At 51.7% G+C, this 20,646-nt stretch overlaps 1 protein-coding gene across 1 annotated transcript in view; it reads right to left on the reverse strand.

Moving 5' to 3' along the window:
- The window catches only part of TBC1D17 (TBC1 domain family member 17), a 730,802-nt gene that overhangs the window by 516,577 nt on the left and 193,579 nt on the right, over window positions 1–20,646 (reverse strand). Inside the window, exon 5 of the mRNA XM_086930148.1 lies at window positions 1,166–1,373. Coding sequence (XP_086786274.1) covers window positions 1,166–1,373 — 208 coding nt within the window. The remainder of the gene's footprint in view (window positions 1–1,165; window positions 1,374–20,646) is intronic.

Genomic DNA, 20,646 nt, shown 5'->3' on the forward strand with positions numbered 1-20,646 from the left:
AGGATCATCTCCAGAGTGCATTGGTTCTCATGTTTGTCTTTAATAGGCAATTCAGGGTTCAAGGCTTCATGCTTGGATCTTTTAAGTCCACTTTTGCTTTCTTTATCTTTGAAGGTTTTGTGATCTTTCTGGTCTGCCATGTTTGCAGTGTCTCTGATGTCTTCTGCAACAGTAAGAAGGTGCGATATTAAGGCAGTGATTGTGCAAGATCATTGTTGACTGGGTAGAGAAACAGGTGGCTGGTTAACTAGATCTGTGATAGTGATCAGAGGGGGAGGGGGGTAGAGAGGTAGTCTGCCAAGAGAGACAGGGGATTAAGCCAGCTCAGTCGATTACATAAAATGAGTGACTGTGGCACATCGTCAATCAGGAGTATGAGGGGTCCATACCAGAAACGCAGTGAAGTATCTACTGTGTCTGCGTTACAACTTTGATGTTTTGTAGCTATAGGTTACTCCTACTAGGACATCGCTTGGCTGGCGGGGTTACTCTTGGACTTGGGACACTTCAGGTTATTTTAGGTTACACATCTAACACCAGTCCTTCACATGTCCATCCCATATACGTTGTGTATCTCAGAAGAATCCATACAAGGAGTGTGAGAAAGAGCGCTGGCTAGACTGCTGGACCAGAGTAATTAGTAAATTATGTGGTGGAACACTCAAAGCAGTGGGTTCACTCTTAACTGAGCGCAATATAGCTGTGTTTGCCTTGTTCCCTTTTAATGGATTGTTGGCTTTGCAGGTTACACAGGTTTCACAGGGTAAGTATGAACCTCCGCCTAGGAATACCTCATCAGTGCTACCTCCTAAGTAATGCCAAAGGGAATCAAGAGCATGAACATGTTCCAGCAGTACCTTGCCAATCTGAATGTACCCCTACAATAAAACAACCTCTGACCAGTGCATTGTCAGTATGATCAGTCTCCAAAACGTATAAGCTCCTCCACGGTGCTCCTTCTTGAAGTACCTTGTCACTGCTCTGCCTGTCAATTATTTACATTCCCAGCAGTGTGTTCCCTCCAAAGCAGAGTACAATCAAGATATAAGAACTGGACACTATCCTCTTCCTCCTATTATTTGGATTAGTAGCATTAAGACTTTACTTTCGGTAGTATTCTCTCAATACCCACCACAAGATTTAAACTGACACCTCCAGAACTTACATTGCTAGGACAACATATTTAGAAAGAGCCTTCAGCAGAGCATTGGTTCCACGTTGATGGAAGTGAAGAGCCTGCATGGAGACACCCTCTTTTGTAATGAAGATGAGAAAGGACCAGCCCAGGCCTGGCTTGCTCTTGCGGATGGACTTGAGCTCATTTACATTGAGAGAGAAGGCCCATTTGCCCCTACTACATGGTCGCGCTGCAGCTGTAAATAAAACAGTGAGATGGTCAATCTCTCCACTAACATATAGAAATAATACTCAATAGCATCTTGGTACATGCACATTTAGAATACATTCAAAGGACACAGCACTAAAGCATAGAATTTAACCAAGCAATATGTTAAAATTGCGAATGACATATGATGCAGTGGTTCAAAATATGGACATGAGTCTTAGTCTACAGACCTCCAGGATATAAAGCCAACTTTGTAAATTGGTTAGTAGAACTCATTGAGCCCCTTGTTCTGGACGCAAACAATTTCATTCTCATTGGAGACTTTAACTATCATGTTGATCAATCGCTGGACTCAGACACTAACCAACTGATAACATCACTGCAGACATTAGGGCTGGAGCAATTGGTAGTAGGTCCCACCCACCAGGCCGGTCACACTCTTGACCTCTTGTTTACGAACTCTACCAAGTTTGTAGTTGGACAACCCCTACAACTGCTTTGGTCGGACCATTACTTAATACATTTTAGCTTCCTTATGGATCATCCTATAGTCAGCGGTGATAAAAAATAGTGCCGTCATCAGACCCTGGCGAAAAGTCACTCTTGCCTCTTTCTCTATTCATTGCAATATTGAAGCCCTACCTGACATGGACAACATAGAAGAAGCAACTATGGCTTTCAAACAGGTTATAACATCCACCCTGAATACAGTAGCGCCTATGTTAAGGGTTAAGATTAAGAGTAAACCATCCCCTTGGTTTACCGCAGCACTAAAAGTCAAGAAACTGTCCAATAGGACGGCAGAACATCTCTGGAGAAAAACAAAAAGCTGGTGATCGAACTAAATATAAAGAAAGCCACCGCTTATATCTAAACAATATCAGACAGGCTAAAAAGCTGTATTTAACAAGGAGAATTGAGAATGCGGCTAACTCCAGCAAAGAGCTATACAAAATTCTGAAAGAGTTTACAACCCCTGAAGTCACCTAACCCTCTGTGGTCCCTACGCAAGAGTGGGTCGACAAAATATCTTTCTTCTTTGATGACAAAATAAAAGCTATCTACAGATCTTTTCCCCAAGAAAATAACACCCATATGCATTCAGCTAAGAAGAGCCATTGATTGGTACCTCTACTGACTAATGTTAAACCAGGAACTTGTGAACAGGTATCATAAGTTATTGTCAAGATCAAATATGGCTCTCCTGCTGATCCCCTCCCCCCTAGGATCTTTAGGAAATTAGCACCTTGGCTGACAATGAGGTTAACAGAGATCTTTAACATGTCTCTGGATCAAGCAGTTGTACCAGGAAGTTAGAAGATAGCACAAGTCAGACCGATTCTAAAGAAACCTACCCTAGATGCCAGCGAACCAGGCAACTACCGCCCAATCTTGCTGCTGCCTTATTTCGGGAAAGCTCTTGAAGCCCTGGTAAACAAACAACTAACTAGCCATCTAGAAAGCCATAAGCTCCTAGATTCTTCTTAATCAGGGTTTCGAGCGGTGCACAGCACCAAAACGGCGGTAGTTGAAATGGTAAACAACATCAGGCGGGACTTAGATAAAAAAGAATCAGCTATGCTGGTTCTTTTACACCTGTCAGCCGCTTTTGATACCATCTCCCACGATATTTTGTTACAGCGGCTCTAGGAAATGGGGGTTCGAGGAAAGGCCTTGGATTGGTTTAATAATTATCTAAAGGACCGCTCTACCACGGTGCATCTAGGTTTGCTGGCTGCGTGTAGCGGACCAGTATGCATTGGAGCCCCCCAGGGGTCTATCTTGAGCCCTATGCTTTTTAACCTTTATGTCAGTCCATTGGCCAAGATAATCAGGTCCTACGGGTTTGAGGCAGTATCATATGCAGACGATTCCCAGTTGCTGATGACCTTGGGCCCTGACCCCACAGATACAATGATCTGGTTTAAAAACTGTATGACCCACATTGACAGCTGGATGGGCCAAAACAAACTACAGTTAAACAACAGCAAAACCGAGATCATATTGCTCAGCAGGGCTGAAGATCATTGGTCTAGCAGCTGGTGGCCCCAGACACTCGTCCCTTGTCCATCTACAAAACAAACCGTCTGTAACCTGGGAATTACCATTGACAATAAACTTTCCATGAAGCCAATGTCAACCGTGTATTAGGCACTTGCTACGGCATCTTACAGAAGCTATGAAAAATCTTCTAATGGCCACCAATTGAAACCTGGGCACCACTTGTGCAGGGCCTATTCGTAAGTCGCATGGACCATGAAGCACAAGTTACTTACCTTCGGTAACGATATATCTGTAAGAAACAGTAGATAGTATTAGGTTCCTTACGTTAGACTATCCCCAGGCGTCAGACTGGATCTGGAAATTTTTGCGTAGCAGTACCCCTGCGCATCAGTAGGCGTCATCTGCGGCTCCTCTTCCACCGTCGTTGGCGCCGGGATGACGTCGCCGGAGTACTTAGACGCCGCCATCGCGCGCTGACGTCAGTTCTTATACACAGCTTTTCTGCGCCAGAAATGCAGAGCCATGATAAAAACCAACACTGGTGCCATGAAACTAGGGCCCTGAAAAGGGATGATCTTAACCCTAGATATCGGTTCGCATAACGGGGAGGATGGGTGGGGCGGTAAGGAATCTAATACTAACTACTGTTTCTTACAGATATATCGTTACCGAAGGTAAGTAACTTGTGCATCTGAAAGAAACAGGTTAGTATTAGATTCCTTACCTTAGAATAGATACTAACCCCGGTGGTGGGTCTGCGAACCAATAATCACACCAGAAAGTCCTGGAGAACAGAACGGCCGAAAAAGCCATCTCTCCGGACTTGGTGTGTCCAGGCAGTAGTGTCTTGCGAACGTTTGCAGCGAGTCCCACGTAGCTGCCTGACAGATGTCCTGCAATGGGACTCCCCGACCCAGGGCAGTAGTAGCCGCCGTGGTCCGAGTGGAATGGGCACGCAGCCCCATAGTAGGCTCCTTTATAGCCAGTGAATACCAAGCCTTGATGCACAAAGCGACCCATCTGGAAATGGTCCGTTTGTGCACCGCCTGTCCCTTCTTAGCGCCCACGTAACCAACAGAGAGTTGGTCATCCACCCGGAACTGGCGTATGCGATCCAGATAGTATGAAAGCGCACGTTTTGGGTCCATACGGTGGAGCCTCTCTTCTTCTTTCTAGGGATGCAGAGGCGGAAAGAAGGTGGGCAAGGTGATGGACTGCCCAATGTGGAAGGCTGTGACTACCTTGGGCAGGAAAGAGGGTCGTGTCCGCAACACAACTTTGTCCGGATGGACAGAAAGGAAAGGAGGTTGTGAAGAAAGAGCCTGGAGCTCACTCATTCTCCTGGCAGAGGTGATGGCAACCAGGAATGCAGTCTTAAGAGTGAGGAGACGAAGAGGACAGTTATGAAGTGGCACAAAAGGAGCGCACATCATATAAGTCAGAACGAGATTCAAGTCCCACTGAGGCATCACGAAAGGAACGGGGAAACATATGAGTGATGCCCTTCAAGAACCTATTTGCAACTGGGGACTTGAAAAGAGAGGGCTGATCAGGGAGCCTTAAGAAGGCGGAAATGGCAGAGAGGTAGCCCTTAAGAGTGCCCAGAGCAGAGCTCTGCTGGGCAAGAGAAAGAAGAAAGAGGAGAACCTCAGAAAGGGGGGCAGAGAGTGGATCCACAGCCTTTGCTGTGCACCATGCCACAAATTTGTTCCACCTGCAGGCGTATTCCGATTTTGTGGAGGGACACCTGGCTGCCAGAATCACATCGCAGACTTCAGGAGGCAAGTCAAATGGCCTCAACTGTCGCCACTCAATCTCCACGCATGGAGGTGGAGGCTGGACAGATTTGGGTGAAGGACCGTCCCCTGCTGCTGCGACAGAAGGTCCTCCTGAAGAGGCAGACGAATCGGGGGATCGACTGACATGCTGAGTAGCTCGGGATACCAGTATCTTCATGCCCAGTCCGGAGCCACAAGGATGACTTGGGCTCGGTCGCACCTGACCTTCTTCAGCACTCTGGGCAGAAGTGGTATAGGCGGAAAGGCGTACAACAGACCGCAGCTCCACTCGTGACGAAAAGTGTCTCCGAGCAAGTGCCGCCTTGGAAATTCCAACGCGCAGAACTGATGACATTGCGCGTTCTCTTCTGTGGCGAATAGATCTAACCAAGGCTCTCCCCACTGCTGAAAGAGACCTTGCGCCACGTCCGAGTTCAGACGCCATTCGTGATCCATCATGCACCAACGGCTGAGTTCATCCGCCCTGGCGTTCAGGGAACCTGCCAGGTGTTGAACCACCAGGATCACGCCCTGATGTTCCAGCCATTGCCAGAGGTGCAGAGCCTCCTGGCACAGGATCCAGGACCCCAACCCGCCCTTTTTGTTGGAGTACCACATGGCGGTGGTGTTGTCCGTGAACAACTGCACTACACTCTCCCAGACAGAGGGGAGGAATGCTTTCAGTGCAAGCCGGATTGCCCGCAGCTCCAGAAGGTTGATGTGGAGCTGGGACTCCGCCGGAGACCAGAGGCCTCTGATCTCCGCCTCTCCCATGTGCCCACCCCCCAGCCCAGGAGGGACGCGTCCGTCACAACTACGTGCTCCGGTTGGGGTAGGGAGAATCTGCCGCTGACCCAATCGCGGTCCGCGAGCCACCACTGCAACTGTTTTGCAGTGCCCTCCGAGATCAAGACCTGGTCAGACAAGTTGCCCTGATGCTGGACCCACCGAAACTTCAGGTCCCAATGTAGAGCCCACATCTGCCACCTGGCGTGATGCACCAGAAGGTTGCAGTAGACCATCAGCCACAGATGCTGCCGCGTCAACCTGACTGAGACTCGGGATAAAGGCTGAAAGATCGGAATCAGAGGCTGAATATCCCGAACCCGCTGCTCGGGAGGATAAACCCGAAACTGTCTAGAACCGCTCCGATGAAGAGGAGCTTCTGAGAGGGACACAGGCGTGACTTCTGCACATTGATGGAGAACCCCAGCAGGTGCAGGAGGTCGGCCGTAGTCTGGAGGTGGCTGACGACTGTCTGAGGTGAGCCCGCCTTCAACAACCAGTCATCGAGATAGGGAAAGACTGGCACCCCTAATCTGTGCAGATGAGCTGCGACCACCGCCATCACTTTCGTGAACACCCGAGGGGCGCTGGTAAGGCCGAAGCGGAGCACAGAAAACTGAAAGTGCTCGTGGCCTACCGTGAACCGCAGGTAGCGCCGGTGGGCCGGCAGGACGGGGATGTGAAAATAAGCGTTCTGCAAGTCCAACGCTACCATCCAGTCTCCTGGGTCTAGGGCAGCTAAAACCTGAGCCAGAGTCAGCATCTTGAACTTCTCCTTCCGGAGGAAGCCGTTGATGTTCCGCAGATCCAAGATAGGGCGTAGTCCCCCTTTGCCCTTCTTGGGAACCAGAAAGTAGCGGGAGTAACAACCACACCCTACTTCTGGCCCAGGAACGCGCTCGATGGCCCCCTTGGCCAAGAGGGCCGTAACTTCCTCTTGCATAAGTTGTAAGTGATCCCCCGACACGCGGTGGTATGGCGGTGGCATGGCTGGAGGGGTCGCCTCGAAGGGGAGGGAGTAGCCCCTTCGGACGATTTGCAGCACCCACCTGTCCGATGTGATGTCGCGCCAGTGGGGGAGGTGATGGCGAACCCTGCCCCCCACTGACGTCAAATGGGCCTGAAAGCTCTGACTAGGAGGGCTTTGAGGCGGATGCTGTGGGGGTGGATGTGGACTGGCCTAGCCGTTGTCCCCTGGCACCGCCACGGCGGTTACCACGTCTGCCACTGCGCTGGATGTTAGTCTGCGGACCGTGGCTGGAAGGACATATGGGGGCGCCCCTTCCTTGGTCACGAAAGGAGCGAAAGGCAGCAGTTTACTGGCGCGGGCCGACAGGCCCAAGGGCTTAGCCGTAGCCCTGGAGTCCTTAAAGCACTCAAGCGCACTGTCTGCCTTGTCGCCAAAAAGGCAACGGCCATCAAACGGCATGTCCATAAGGGTGTTCTGGACATCAGCCAAAAAGTTGGCGGACCTCAGTCAGGCGTGGTGGCGAAGAAGTAGTTTCTGTCCTGTAACTCCAGTTCTGTTGTAGGGGTATCTCTATTATAGTCATAATCTAGTGAATAGTCCCGCCCATGTGCGTGGACCCCGGAGCAATCAAAAGTAATCTCTTAAGGTGTCGAAAAATCCAGGACTGCACAGACACTTAAGAGAGAATTAAAGACAGATAATGCAGCCTATAAAACCAGGCTACACTGCCAGTACTTCAGCTAGAAATTCCACCAAAAATCCACAAACAGCAAAGTCTGTCCGGATTTCCCTTGCTTCAGCAGAAAAAACCCTCTGGAATGATAGAGAGGAAGACATGGACAGACAAGCCCCATAGGCTGCCATTATGTGGCTCAAAACAGGATACTGTGCCTTTAAGAGAACTTTCCAGAACTTCACAGTATCCCAGAATGCACTGCAGGTCCCTTTTACTTTCAGTTCTTTTTGAAGGCGTAACACGCCAGACCTGTAGCATTCCTTACATGAATATCTCTCTCCACCGGGGAGGCGGGCGGGCGCTTATGACTATAACAGAGATACCCCTACTACAGAACTGGAGTTACAGGACAGAAACTACTCCTTCTGTAGTAGGGGATCTCTGTGTATAGTCATAATCTAGTGAATAGAATGGCAAGCCCATCCCCACACCAAAGCGGCGGTGGAGAAACAAGAAATAACACCACTATTGTGCGAACAGATTTCGCAGCGAAGCCTGCCCAACCTGAGCGTCTGCCCTGGCATCAGTGTCCAGGCAGTAATGCTTAGCAAAGGTATGGACCGATTTCCAAGTGGCCGCCTTGCAGATTTCTGCAATAGGAACATTACGGAGCAAAGCCGTCGTGGCAGCTTTGCCCCTGGTGGAATGAGCCTTAGGTTTACCCCCTAAGGTCTTTTTAGCCTTCTGGTAACATAGTTGTATGCAGGACACAATCCACCTAGAGATGGACTGTTTAGAGGTAGCAAGACCTGTCCTGACTGATCCATAATTGATAAACAATTGGTCTGACCTGCGAATATCTTTGGTCTTATCCAGATAAAAATTTCAACACCCTCCTAACATCCAGGGAATGTAAAGACCTTTCCGCTGGAGATGAAGGGTTCTGAAAAAACGTAGGCAAAGTTATAGTCTGGTTGACATGAAAATCAGAAATAACCTTGGGAAGAAATTTAGGGTGAGTACGCATAACAACCTTAGCAGCATGAAACACAGTATAAGGTTCCTGGCAACACAACACCTGAATTTCACTCACCCTGCATGCTGATGTAATCGCCACGAGGAACGCCGCCTTCCAGGACAGGTGCTGCAACGAAGCCTTATGAATAGGTTCGAAAGGCTCCTTCATCAATCTGGACAGCACCACATTCAATTCCCATGAAGGCGAAGGAAGCCTGACAGGAGGGAATACTTTCTTCAAGCCTTCCAAAAAAGCTTTGATCACAGGGATCTGGAATGGAATGGAATGGAATGGAAATCGATTTATTAAGCGCGATTGCTGCCCGAGGGCGTCCAAGCGCTGGGTGTAAGGATCGCGGGACAGGTGACGTGACACATTAGAGCTCTGAGGCTTGGGTGAATAGTAGGGTCTTCAGCTTTTTACGGAATGACAGCAGGTCCTGGTTGGATCGGAGTGAGAGGGGGAGGGCGTTCCAAAGTTTTGCGGCATTCACTGAGAACGACCTGCCCCCGGATCTAGCTCTCTTTGCGCGGGGAACCACTGCCAGAAGGGCATCAGAGGAGCGGAGATTCCTGTTTGGGAGGTAGGGGATGACAAGCTTGCTGTTAATAGCGGGGCCTGTTTTCCAGAATGCCCGGTGTGCGATGCACAGCGCCTTGAATGACACTCTGTGTTTTACTGGCAGCCAGTGAAGACTTTTCAGTGCAGCTCTAGCTGACTGGGCTCGGGGAATTTTTAACAGGGTGCGTGCTGCACAGTTTTGCACTATCTGGAGTTTCCGGAGAGTCATCTCGGGAGCTCCCACGTATAGAGCATTGTTTGAATCAAGGCGGGACTGGATGAGGCCTTGAACTGCCACTTTCTTGGCTTCTGGAGGCAGCAATGGAAGGACCTTCCTTAGGGTTTTGAGGATACCGAAGCAGGTGGCGGATAGTTTGGTAGCCTGGGTGGAAAAGGACATCTTGCTATCCAGCCACACTCCTAGGCTCTTGACGCTTTCCTTGGGGGTGGGAGGAGGGCCCAGGGCTTGGGGCCACAAGGAGATAAAAGATGTTGGCGATGCTGGACCTAAAAGCAAGAGCTCCGTTTTATCTCCATTTAATTTGAGGGAGGAGCTAGTCATCCACTCCTTGATGTCCTCCAGGCAACTCAGCAGGCCTCCCTGAGGGTTGCTGATGTTCTTTTGAGCCAATGATACCACTAGCTGAGTGTCGTCGGCGTACGACACAATTTTGATGCCGTACGGATCGACGATTCCCGCCAGCGGTCTCATATAGACATTGAACAACACAGGGCTCAGAGAGGAGCCCTGTGGTACTCCGCAGCTGAGGGGCCTGCTGGTTGATATTGTGTCGCCGTCAAAGATCTGAAATGATCTGTCGGACAGGAAGGAGCCGAACCACCTTAGGGCATCGCCAGCGACTCCGATGTCCCGGAGACGGTTCAGCAGGGTGGCATAGCTGACCGTATCGAAAGCAGCGCTGAGATCGAGGAGGATCACTGCCACTGATCCTCCCTGATCCAGAGCCCTTCGAGCTTCCTCGGCAACTGCTACTAAGGCGGTTTCTGTGCCATGTTTTGGCCTGAAACCTGTCTGGGATGTGTCCAGTAGAGAATGATTTTCAATATACTGGACCAGTTGGACATTTATATATTTTTCCAACACCTTGCCGACCCAAGGGAGGAGAGAGATGGGGCGATAGTTTGAGTAATCGTCAGGGTTCAGATTTGGTTTTTTTAGCAGCGCCCGTACCATTGCTTGTTTCCATGCTGTAGGAACAATACCTGTGGCTATAGATGTATTGAGGAGTTCCAGGATGACAGGCAAGGTGGCTTCGTGTGCTTGCATCAGAACTTCTGGTGGGGCTGGGTCGTGTGGGGAACCCGATTTGACTTGCCGTGCCATTTTACCGAGGGTGTCAAGGTCCAGGGGAGGGAAGTGCTCCAGGGTTGGCTGGACGAGGGAAGGAGGTGATCCAGGGGGGGGCAGGGCAGTTGTCTCTGGGCCTGTGACTCCTGTTTGAAAGGTGGCGTAAATTTTCAGGACTTTATTGTGAAAAAAGTCCGCAAGCTCGTTGCATTGAACTTGGGATTTTATCGGAGGGGGGGCAGTGGTGACATTTGAGCAGTGTTTTATTATTTGGAAAATTTCCCTGGGTTTTGATTTGGCCTCTAAGATTTTGTTAGAGTAGAAGGATGCTTTTGCCGTCTTGATTCCATCTCTGTAAGTTTTTATTGCCTCTTTATATGCGTCCTTTTTTTCCGGTAGAAAGTCCATGCGCCAGGCTCTTTCTCGTTGCCTGCAACGGCGTTTAAGTTCTCTTAAGGAGTCAGAGAACCAGGGCGCTGATCTCTGCATCTTTTTGGACGAGGATCTCTGGAGAGGGAGGATCGTGTCTAGTGAGTTCGTGATCCAGCTGACATAGTTTCCGTTTGCTGCATTAGGGTCTGAGCAGGGGGGCGGATGAGTGGCATCTAGGCTAAGCAGCCAGGATTCCAACTGGAGTTTTGACCAGTTTCTCCTAAGTGTTGTCCGTGGGGGTAACTGAGGGGCCTTGTGGGTCGTCCAGGAAAATGGTATCAGGAGGTGGTCCGTCCATGGGAGGGGGAAAGGAGAGTCGACAGTCAGCTCGCTGCAGCTGCTAAAAATTGGATCAAGCAGGTTGCCCTTCTCGTGAGTTGGAGCTGTGACCAGCTGGGACAGCTGCAAAGCTCCCAGGTCGTCTATTAGCTCTTTGGCAATATTATCTGAGGGGGAGTTGAAGTGGAGATTCAAGTCTCCCAGGACTGTGTAGTTAGCCACAGCCATAGCTCTTTTAGCGATGATCTCTGGGAGCGACCTATGAAACAGTTTTGAAGGGTCAGGAGGACGATAGATCAGGGTGCCAGAAAAGGAGGTATTGGCATTGAACTCTATGCAAAATTCTATGCTTTCGCATTCAGGAATGCTTTCCGTTGTGGTGCGGCAAAGGTACTGGTTTTTGAGTATAATAGCCAGACTGCCGCCTCTCCCTACTGGTCTGTCCGATCTGACGATGTGGTATCCACTTGGTAGAGCTGCGACTATGTCAGGGTCAGAATGAGTGGTGAGCCAGGTTTCTGTTAGGAAAATAACATCTGGCTCGCGCTCCTCTATCAGTATGGACATTTGGGTGCTATGCTTCGGTAGTGATCGGCAATTTAGTGCTAGCATGCAGTATTTTAATATCGGGGGGCCTGCTGGGGCTTTTCGGAATAAGTGTTTGCAATCAGGGCAGCAGGACGGGAGGGATATGGCTGCGAAGGTACGGGTACATGAGGCAGTAAATCTGCTTCCAATGGACCGTATCGCCGTGGGGCTATAGGTCCTGACCGGAAGAGCGGGAGAGGCAGGGGGGGTGGCCCCTGGTCCCGGCTGGTCGCGGACGGGCGCAGACGGGCTTGCCTTAGGCGCTCCCGCTGCGCTCGTCCGCTGCGCTTCCGGTAGCAGCACATGTTGTAGCCGGAGTCGGGCGTGGCTTAAAAGGGGGCGTGGCCTGCGTCCTCGGCGGACTGGCGAGAATGGTGACGATGCAGCCGGCGCTAGGAACGCTGCCCGGGCTGTTTAGGATGGTAAGTAGATCTGGAAGAAGGAAGTCTGTGAAGGGCATTTCCTGTAGGCAGTCAATGCAGCGAGATGAACCTTAATGGAATGAACATTAAGGCCAGACCGCGCCAAAAGGAGAAGGTAAGGAAGGATGACGTCTTCCTTGCACGTCGTAGGGTCATAGTTCTTGGACTTGCACCAGATACAAAACCTCTTCCACTTGTCAGCATAGGAAGTCCGAGTGGAAGGTCGCTTAGCCTCCTTCAGTATGTCCATGCAATCTCCGGGAAGATTCAATTGGCCATATTGCACTATCTCAGGAGCCATGCCGCCAAACTCAAAGACGAGAGGTTGGGGTGCAACATCTGCCCCCCGAACTTCGTGAGAAGGTCCGGCCTGCACGGCAGCCGTATGTGAGGAAGGAGAGACCGGTGAAGCAGGTCCCTGAACTACCACTGTCGGGGCCATTCCGGGGCGATCAGTATCATCCGCGCCCTGGACCGGGACAGCTTGATGAGCACCGCTGAAATCAGGGGAATGGGTGGAAAAGCGTACAGAAAGCTGTTCGACCAGTTGATCCATAGCGCATCCCCCAGCGTTCCTTGCTGGTAGTACCTGGGGGCGAAGTCTCGGCATTTGCTGTTTTCGGCGGTGGCGAACAGATCTATGGCTGGAGTTCCCCACCATGCGAAGACTTCTCCTAGTACTTCGTCGTTTATGACCCATTCGTGGTTTTCCTGAATCAGTCTGCTCAGTGCGTCCGCCTGAACATTCTGCACACCTGGCAGATGGGTAGCCGCTATCGTCAGTCCTCTGGCCAGAAGTCAGTGCCAGATCGCCTGCGCCTCCTGCGACAGAGTGCGTGATCTTGAGCCCCCCTGCTTGTTGAGGTAATACATCGTGGTCGTATTGTCCGTCTGTACAAGCAAAGAGTTGGTCTGAAAGGACGGATGAAAGGCCTTCAGTGCCAAGTGAACAGCTCTGAGTTCCAGGAAATTGATGTGATACGTGGACTCCATCGGAGACCACGTTCCTTGATTTTGTAAGTCTCCGGAGTGCGCCCCCCAACCGTGGAGAGAAGCATCCGTCACGATAGTCTGAGTGGGAATGTCCTTGTGGAAGGGGAACCCTCTGAGGAGATTCCTCGCTGAACATCACCACTTCAGAGACTGAAGAGCATGCAGAGACAGTCGTATCTTGTCGTCCTAACACCCTCTCTTCTGATCCCACTGATCCTCCAAGCACTCCTGCAACGGTCTCATGTGCAGCTGTGCGTGTGGCGTTAGGAAGATACAAGAGGCCTTCGATCCCAGTAGAGAAGACACCGTCCTCACTGTTGTAGATGGAGTGGTCATAAGAGCCTGAGCCTTCCAAAGGAGTGATAACCGTCGCTCTTCCGAAGGAGACACGCTTGCTGACAGCGTATTGATGGTGGCTCCCAAGTACTGAATGCACTGGACCGGAGTCGGGACAGACTTGGACATGTTGATGTGCAACCCCAGCTTGTTCAAGAGAACGCACGTCTTCTGGAAGTGTGCCTGAGCTTCCGAGAAGGAGGAGGCCTTGATCAACCAATCGTCCAGGTACGGGTAGACAAACACCTTGTTCTTCCTTAGGTGTGCTTCTACCACTGCCATGCACTTTGAGAATGTTCTGGGCGCAGACTTCAGCCCGAATGGCAGTACTGTGTATTGATAATGATTGGTGCTGACTTGAAATCGCAGGAACTTTCTGTGTTTGTGTGCAAAGGGCACATGGAAGTACGCATCCTGTAGGTCTATTGCACGTAGCTAGTCTCCCTGTTGCAACTGAGGATAAATCTGATGCAACAACAGCATGCAAAACTTTTTTCTGCGAATCCACTTGTTTGCCTGTCGCAAGCCCAGAATGGGCCTGAACTTGTTCTTGTCCTTCTTGCGAACCAGGAAGAACCGGGAGTACAGACCTCTTCCTCTTTGAGACAGAGGTACGTCTTCTATCGCCCTTTTCCTTAACAGGATATCGGCCTCCGCCTGGAGCTCGAGCAGTTGAAACCGCGAGCTGACCGGAGGAATTGATGGAGGCGGGCTGGTGAACCGAAGACTGTATCCATTGCAAACAATATTCAGCACCCACTTGTCCCGAGTAATTTTTCTCCACTCTGCCAGAAAAAATTGAACGCTTCCCCCCACCGGAGCGGGTAACGGATGTAGGGGAATTAACCGCTCAGGGTCGAGACCCGGCCGGGCCCTTGTTCGCTGTAGAGGAGTGCTGTCCCCCTCTACCCTTCTGGCGCTTCTGGAAGGGTCTCCGGAACTGCTGCTGTTGTTGCTGCTGCTGTCCCGAAGACTGACCTCGTCCTCTTGAGTTGAGATCAGGGTCTCCTTTAGATCCCTGTCCCCTCAAAGTTCTTAAGGACTGCAGAGAGACCTTGCTGCCGCCACTTCTGGACATCATGAACAGAGCAATGAAGGATGGCATCTTCCCTTCCCAATGGAAGAGTGCTGTAGTCAAGCCCCTCTTGAAGAAGGCCACACTAGACCCTGAGATACTTAAAAACTTCCGCCCTATTTCCTTGCTCCCGGCACCTGCAAAGATGCTGGAGACCCATCTTAACCAGCATCTGGCGGCGTTTCCTGACTCCTCGGGTCTCCTGGACCAGTCACAACATGGTTTCAGGAGAGGACATAGCACGGAGTCAGCCCTCACGATAGTGCTTGATAACATCCACACTGAGGTCGATCTGGGTCATACCTCCTGCTAATCCTTTTAGATCTGACAGCCGCCTTCGATACCCTGTCTCCCTCGGTTCTTACATCTCGGCTAAGGGATATAGGGGTAGAGGGTGCAGCCCTGAGCTTTTTGGCATCCTTCTTGGATCAGAGGGAGCAGAGGGTTAAGTTGGGTGAATATCTATCTCCTCCCACTCCTATGCAATGTGGGGTTCCACAAGGGTCGGCATTAAGTCCGACCCTGTTTAACATCTATGTGGCCCCACTTCCCAGGCTGGTAAGATCGTTTGGGATGGAGGTAGTTTCCTATGCCGATGGCACCCAGATTCTGGTGTCCCTCTCTCGTTCGGTGAATAATCCCATTCAGAATTTTAGAAACTGTATGGATGCGGTGTCGAAGTGGATGATCTACAATTCACTTAAACTGAATGGGGAGAAGACCGAGGTTTTGGTTTTCGGCGGAAACTTTAACATCTGGACGGCAGAATGGTGGCCCCCCTCGTTGGGAATGTGCCCTACACCCACTGACTCTGCGAGAAATCTGGGAGTGATGATAGATCGGGCTCTCTCTATGGTACAGCAGGTAAACAGAACAATTGCTACCTGCTGGGGCATCATGAAAATTCTGCGGAAAATTAAATATTATCTGTCCCCTCAGGCTCGTAAGCAGGTCGTTGTTGCACTTGTTGCTTCGCGACTTGATTACTGTAATGCCTTATATGCCGGTGCTAATAAAGGTCTGGTGCAGCGTCTCCAGTCTGTTCAGAATGCAGCGGCTAAATTTGTACTGGATGCCCCTAGACTTTCCTCCGCTACGGCCGCCAGGAAAAGCCTCCATTGGCTCCTATTGAGTCCAGGCTTGTTTTTTAGACTCTCTGTCTGACCTATGGTGCGCTTACAGGCAAAGGGGCTGATGGTGTGAGGAAATTGCTACGTCCTTATGTCCCGGATAGAGCCCTTCGCTCTTCCACAAAGAGCTTGTTGGTGGTGCCCCGTGTTCGAAGAAGTAAATGGGGCGGGAGGGCATTTTCAACAGTAGCCCCCAAGCTGTGGAACAGCCTCCCTATAGAAATTAAATCTCAATCGTCGGTCCTTAAATTCTGGAAAGCTTTGAAAACATGGCTATTCTCAATTACATATCCGTAGTGCTGGTTATATGGTTATTTTGATTTCTTTTAGTTAGGCGCCTTGATGCCCTCGGGCTTAGTAGCGCATTATAAGATTTATTCCATTTCCATTTCCATTTCCATTTCCATTCCCTGTGCACCGAACCGTCTCTGGAACGGGCGGTAGGCCTTCTTTTCTTTGGGCTTCTCCAAGCCCACAGCCGTCAGGGTCTCTGCCTCCGCCTTCATGCGGGCCATCTCATCATCGGCATGCTTTCCGAACAGGGTTTCCCCGGAAAAGGGCAGATTGGCCACCCGCTGCTGGGTCTCAGGCTTGAGTGATGTGAGCCAGAGCCAAGCATGGCGCCGCTGGTTGATCCCATGACAGTACCCATGGGCAGCCAAAAGAGAGACATCCGCAGCCGCGCTGATGACCTGGTTTGACACCAGCATCCCCTCTGTGAGGATCTCTTGGAAGTCCTCCCTCTTGTCTCGTGGCAGAAGTTCCATGAACTGTTGCCGGGAGTCCCACAGTGCACAGTCATACCGCCCTAGCAACGCCGCATCGCGGGACGCCTTCATGGCCGTGGATGCAGTCCCACAAGCCTTCCTTCCAGCCGAGTGGATACATCGGCTCTCCTTATCGGGCGGCACTGTTAAGGAAGGGGAGGTATAACAGAGTCAGGCACCGGATCTATCTGCAGAAAAGCCGGGTCCGAATCCGGGGCCCTGTACTTCTTCAGAAGTCGGGAGGGAGCGGCATTCACCACCGCTGGCGTGAAGAACAGCTCTTCCGCAATCTCTACCAAACAAGGCCCTAGTGGCAGTAGAGGGCGAGACAAATGCTTCTTGTGAAGCGTTTCAAATATCACGGACGTCGTGGGTGTTGGAGCCATCACCGTGATTCGCAATTTGCAGCCCTCCTCATGAGAACATCCTGGAACGTGCTGATGTCGTCCACCGGAGACACCCTTGTACCTGGGGATTCCGACAAGGTCGGTGAATAGGTCCTGGTTCTGGACCTGGAGGAGTCCGTGCGGGACCTAGATCCCTGCCTCCTATGGCGATGTCTTGACCTGGTGGAGGATCTACGTCGACTCCTCGATCTCCCTCTCCGTCCGGAGCGTGATCGCGACTTCCTTGGCTTCGGTCGATCCGCCGGTTCCACCGGAGCAGGCGCCTTTGGTTTGGCCGGGGCCTTCGGCTTAGGGGTCCCCTTGGGAGGGGTCAAAAGTCTGGGCAGTGAGACCGACCTCGGAGGGACCGGAGGTGGCTTTTCTGGCAACTGAGGTTGAGGTACAGGTTGCGGAAGTGGTGGTAAGGGAGGAGGAGTAGGTGCCACCTCGGCAATGGAGGCGGGGGTGTAACCGGCCTCCGTGACGGGGTATACACCTCGGAGTATACCGAGCCCGGTGATCCGCCTTCTTTTCCAGCCTGGGACGTTGGCGAACCTCCCATGGCATCAGACCTCCTTCCACGCCTCTTCGGCGTCGAAGAACGGTGACCGGACGGCGAGCGTCGGTCCCTCGACGTCGAGCGTCGTTTCCTCAGCGTCGACCGTCTCTCCCTCGACGGCGAGTGCCTTTGCCTCGACGGCGACCTCGTCCGCCTCGACGACGGCCTCTTGCGCCTCAACGGCGGCCTCCTGCGCCTCGACGGCGACCTTCTGCGCCTTGACGGCAACCTTCTGCGCCTTGACGGCGATCTGCGCCTCTACGGCGATCTGCGCCTCCACGGTGATCTACTCCTCGACGACGAGGATCTCCTCGACGAGGATCTTCTCCTTTCCGCCAACCGCGAACGGCGGTGTCGCCTCGACGGCGAGCGCCGACGCCGGGCCTTTCAACGTCGATCACTCGACGATGACTTTGACGACTTTGACGTCAGTCTGTCCAGTTCCTTCGACATCGAGCGTCGACGTCGCTTCGCCCCAGACGACGGGGAACAGACTGTAGTCATCCCTCTCGACGCCGTAGTCGGTGCAATCGACCCAGACGGAGAATGGGGATGCTTGCTGGTCTTCCTGCCCCTGGGGAGCCAGCCCGCCAGAGGCCTCAGCACGGGCAGAGGAAGCCCCTCCAGATCCACCTTGCGCCTTCAACCTTCTTTCCTCAAGGCCCTGAAGCCTGATCTTCTTTCTGTCCTTCTGCCAGAGAAGCCCTGACAAATCACACACTCCTCTGGGACATGGGAAGAGAGAAGGCAGAGGATACACACCTCATGGGGATCTGATTTGGCCTTCTTCCTGGAGCACTCTGGACAGTTGTCAAATAATGCAGGCATATTTGACATCAAAGGATGCAAAAACCAAGAAGAAAAGCACCAAAGTACTTTAGAAAGCACTCACTTGAAACAAAAGTGAAAAATCACCAACAAACCCTTGAAAAGAGAGCGCTCAATGATCTAGGGTCCTGCTTGCAGGAGCCAGAAAAAAGAACTGAAAGTAAAAGGGACCTGCAGTGCATTCTGGGATACTGTTAAGTTCTGGAACGTTCTCTTAAAGGCACAGTATCCTGTTTTTAGCCACATAATGGCAGCCTATGGGGCTTGTCTGTCCATGTCTTCATCTCTATCATTCCAGAGGGTTTTTGCTGCTGAAGCAAGGGAAATCTGGACAGACTTTTCTGTTTGTGGATTTTTGGTGGAATTTCTAGCTGAAGTACTGGACAGTGTAGCCTGGTTTTATAGGCTGCATTATCTGTCTTTAATTCTCTCTTAAGTGTCTGTGCAGTCCTGCATTTTTCGACATCTTGAGAGATTATTTTTGATTGCTCCGGGGTCCACGCACATTGGCGGGAGTATTCACTAGATTATGACTATACACAGAGATCCCCTACTACAGAACCGCCACCGTCTTTGCAATCACCCTGCCTAGCGAGTCCGTTGTATCCAGCACACATCGGATGGAATACCGTGCTGCATCTCGACCCTCCACAAGGGCTTGGGTGAGTTTAGCCCAGGCCTCCTCCGGGCATTGTGGCAGCACGTCCGCGATCGTGTCCCACAGAGAGTGGGTATAACGGCCCAAGAGGTACGCGGTGTTGACTGACCGCAACCCCAAATTTTGTGAGAACATCTTTTTACCATATTGTTTGTACCTTTTGGATTCCCGATCAGGGGATGCTCTCGGGAATGCAGTCTGGGAATTAGAGGCCTGGATAACCAGGCTCTCGGGGTGGGGTGGGTGGAAAGGAAACTAGGGTCGCCCGGGGCCGGGCGGGGGTGTCTGGCCACGTTCCTATCTACAGGGGGACCTGTAGCGGTCCTGGACCAAGTGTCCAAAAGAACGTCAGTTAAGGCCTCATTAAACGGCAGTAGAAGCTCCGAAGAGCGTGCCTGCGGTTTAAGGACCTCAGTGAGGAGGTTAGTCCTCACGGCCGCGAGGGGGAGCTCAAGAGCCAAGGCCTTAGACGCCCTCGTCAGCGCCACACTATAGGCAGCCCCCTCCTCCATAGCTACGGTAGGAGGGGAGACAAATCCAGTGTCGGGCGAAGTGCCCAAACCACTGGCCTTCCCTAGTTCACCTGCCCAGTCCTGAAAAGACTGGCACTCCCGTGCCAGAGGGTCCTCAGACCCCTCCCAAACTGCCTCGCCCTCCATCTCCAGGTACTCAGGTTTCAAATGATGGGGCCGGATCATAGAAGAAATGTTCTTCTCTCGACGTCGGAACCGGATCGAGGGGGGGATCGGGGACGACGACGTCCGGGGACGGCGTCGGGGGGTCGACGCCGGCGGAGGAGTCATGAGGTTGACCAGCAGCGACCCGGATCCGGACCTGGATCCAGTGGGACCCTGCAGCGTTGGGGCCGGCGCCGGGGCCAAAGCCGCCGGCCCGCTAGGGCCCCCAGACGAACCCCCGAGCCCGAATGCACCTCCGTAGGGCCCGTCGAAGGAGATCGATTCCTCATGGCCACAAGGAATGCGTCGATCTCGTCCGGCGTTGCATTCAGCCCAGGGACCGGCGGGTATGGAGCTGGCTGCGGCGCATGCGGCTCCGGTGGAGCCGCGTGGGCGGTGTCGCCCGAGCCCCCGACCGCATTGCGCGAGCGTCGGGGGGAGTCAGAAGAGCCGTGGCCAGATTAATTTTGTACTTACCTCCAAGATCGCCATCCTGTCCCAATTTAAAACTCCTTCATTGGCTTCCAATTAGCAAGATAGGGCATTATAAAAGCTTGTTCCTAACACACAGAAGCATATATGGCACCGGCCTCAGTTATTTAGAAAAACACTGAAAAAATACCAGCCCGCCAGAACCCTGAGGTCCAGCTCTAAACGTCTCCTAACCCCTCTTCGGCTACGCACTGTTTGAAACGGAGGCCGCTCCTTTTTATATCTTGTCCCCCACCTTTGGAATTAGCTTCCATCCCATCTCTTGTCTATCCCAGATAACCTGCGCTTTCGCAGAGAATTAAAAACATGGCTGTTCTCTAAATGATACGAGATAAAACCCAGGTAGTGGAATCTTCTGCAAGCGCCCTGAGACCTAACGGTGATTTGTGCGCTATACAAGATTCTCTGACTTATACTTTGGCTTGGACTATACTGAAAATATTGAGGTAACAATATCATGGAGAACTGGAGGTGAATTAGAGGATCTTATCAAGAATGTGAAGAAGGAAAAAGGGACATAGAACAGAAATGACAAGAACAAGAATTCTGGTGCTACTTTAGAGAAACAGATGCATCC

Source organism: Lissotriton vulgaris, chromosome 7 (genome assembly GCF_964263255.1).
Source record: "Lissotriton vulgaris chromosome 7, aLisVul1.2, whole genome shotgun sequence".
In the NCBI taxonomy this organism is placed as follows: domain Eukaryota; kingdom Metazoa; phylum Chordata; class Amphibia; order Caudata; family Salamandridae; genus Lissotriton; species Lissotriton vulgaris.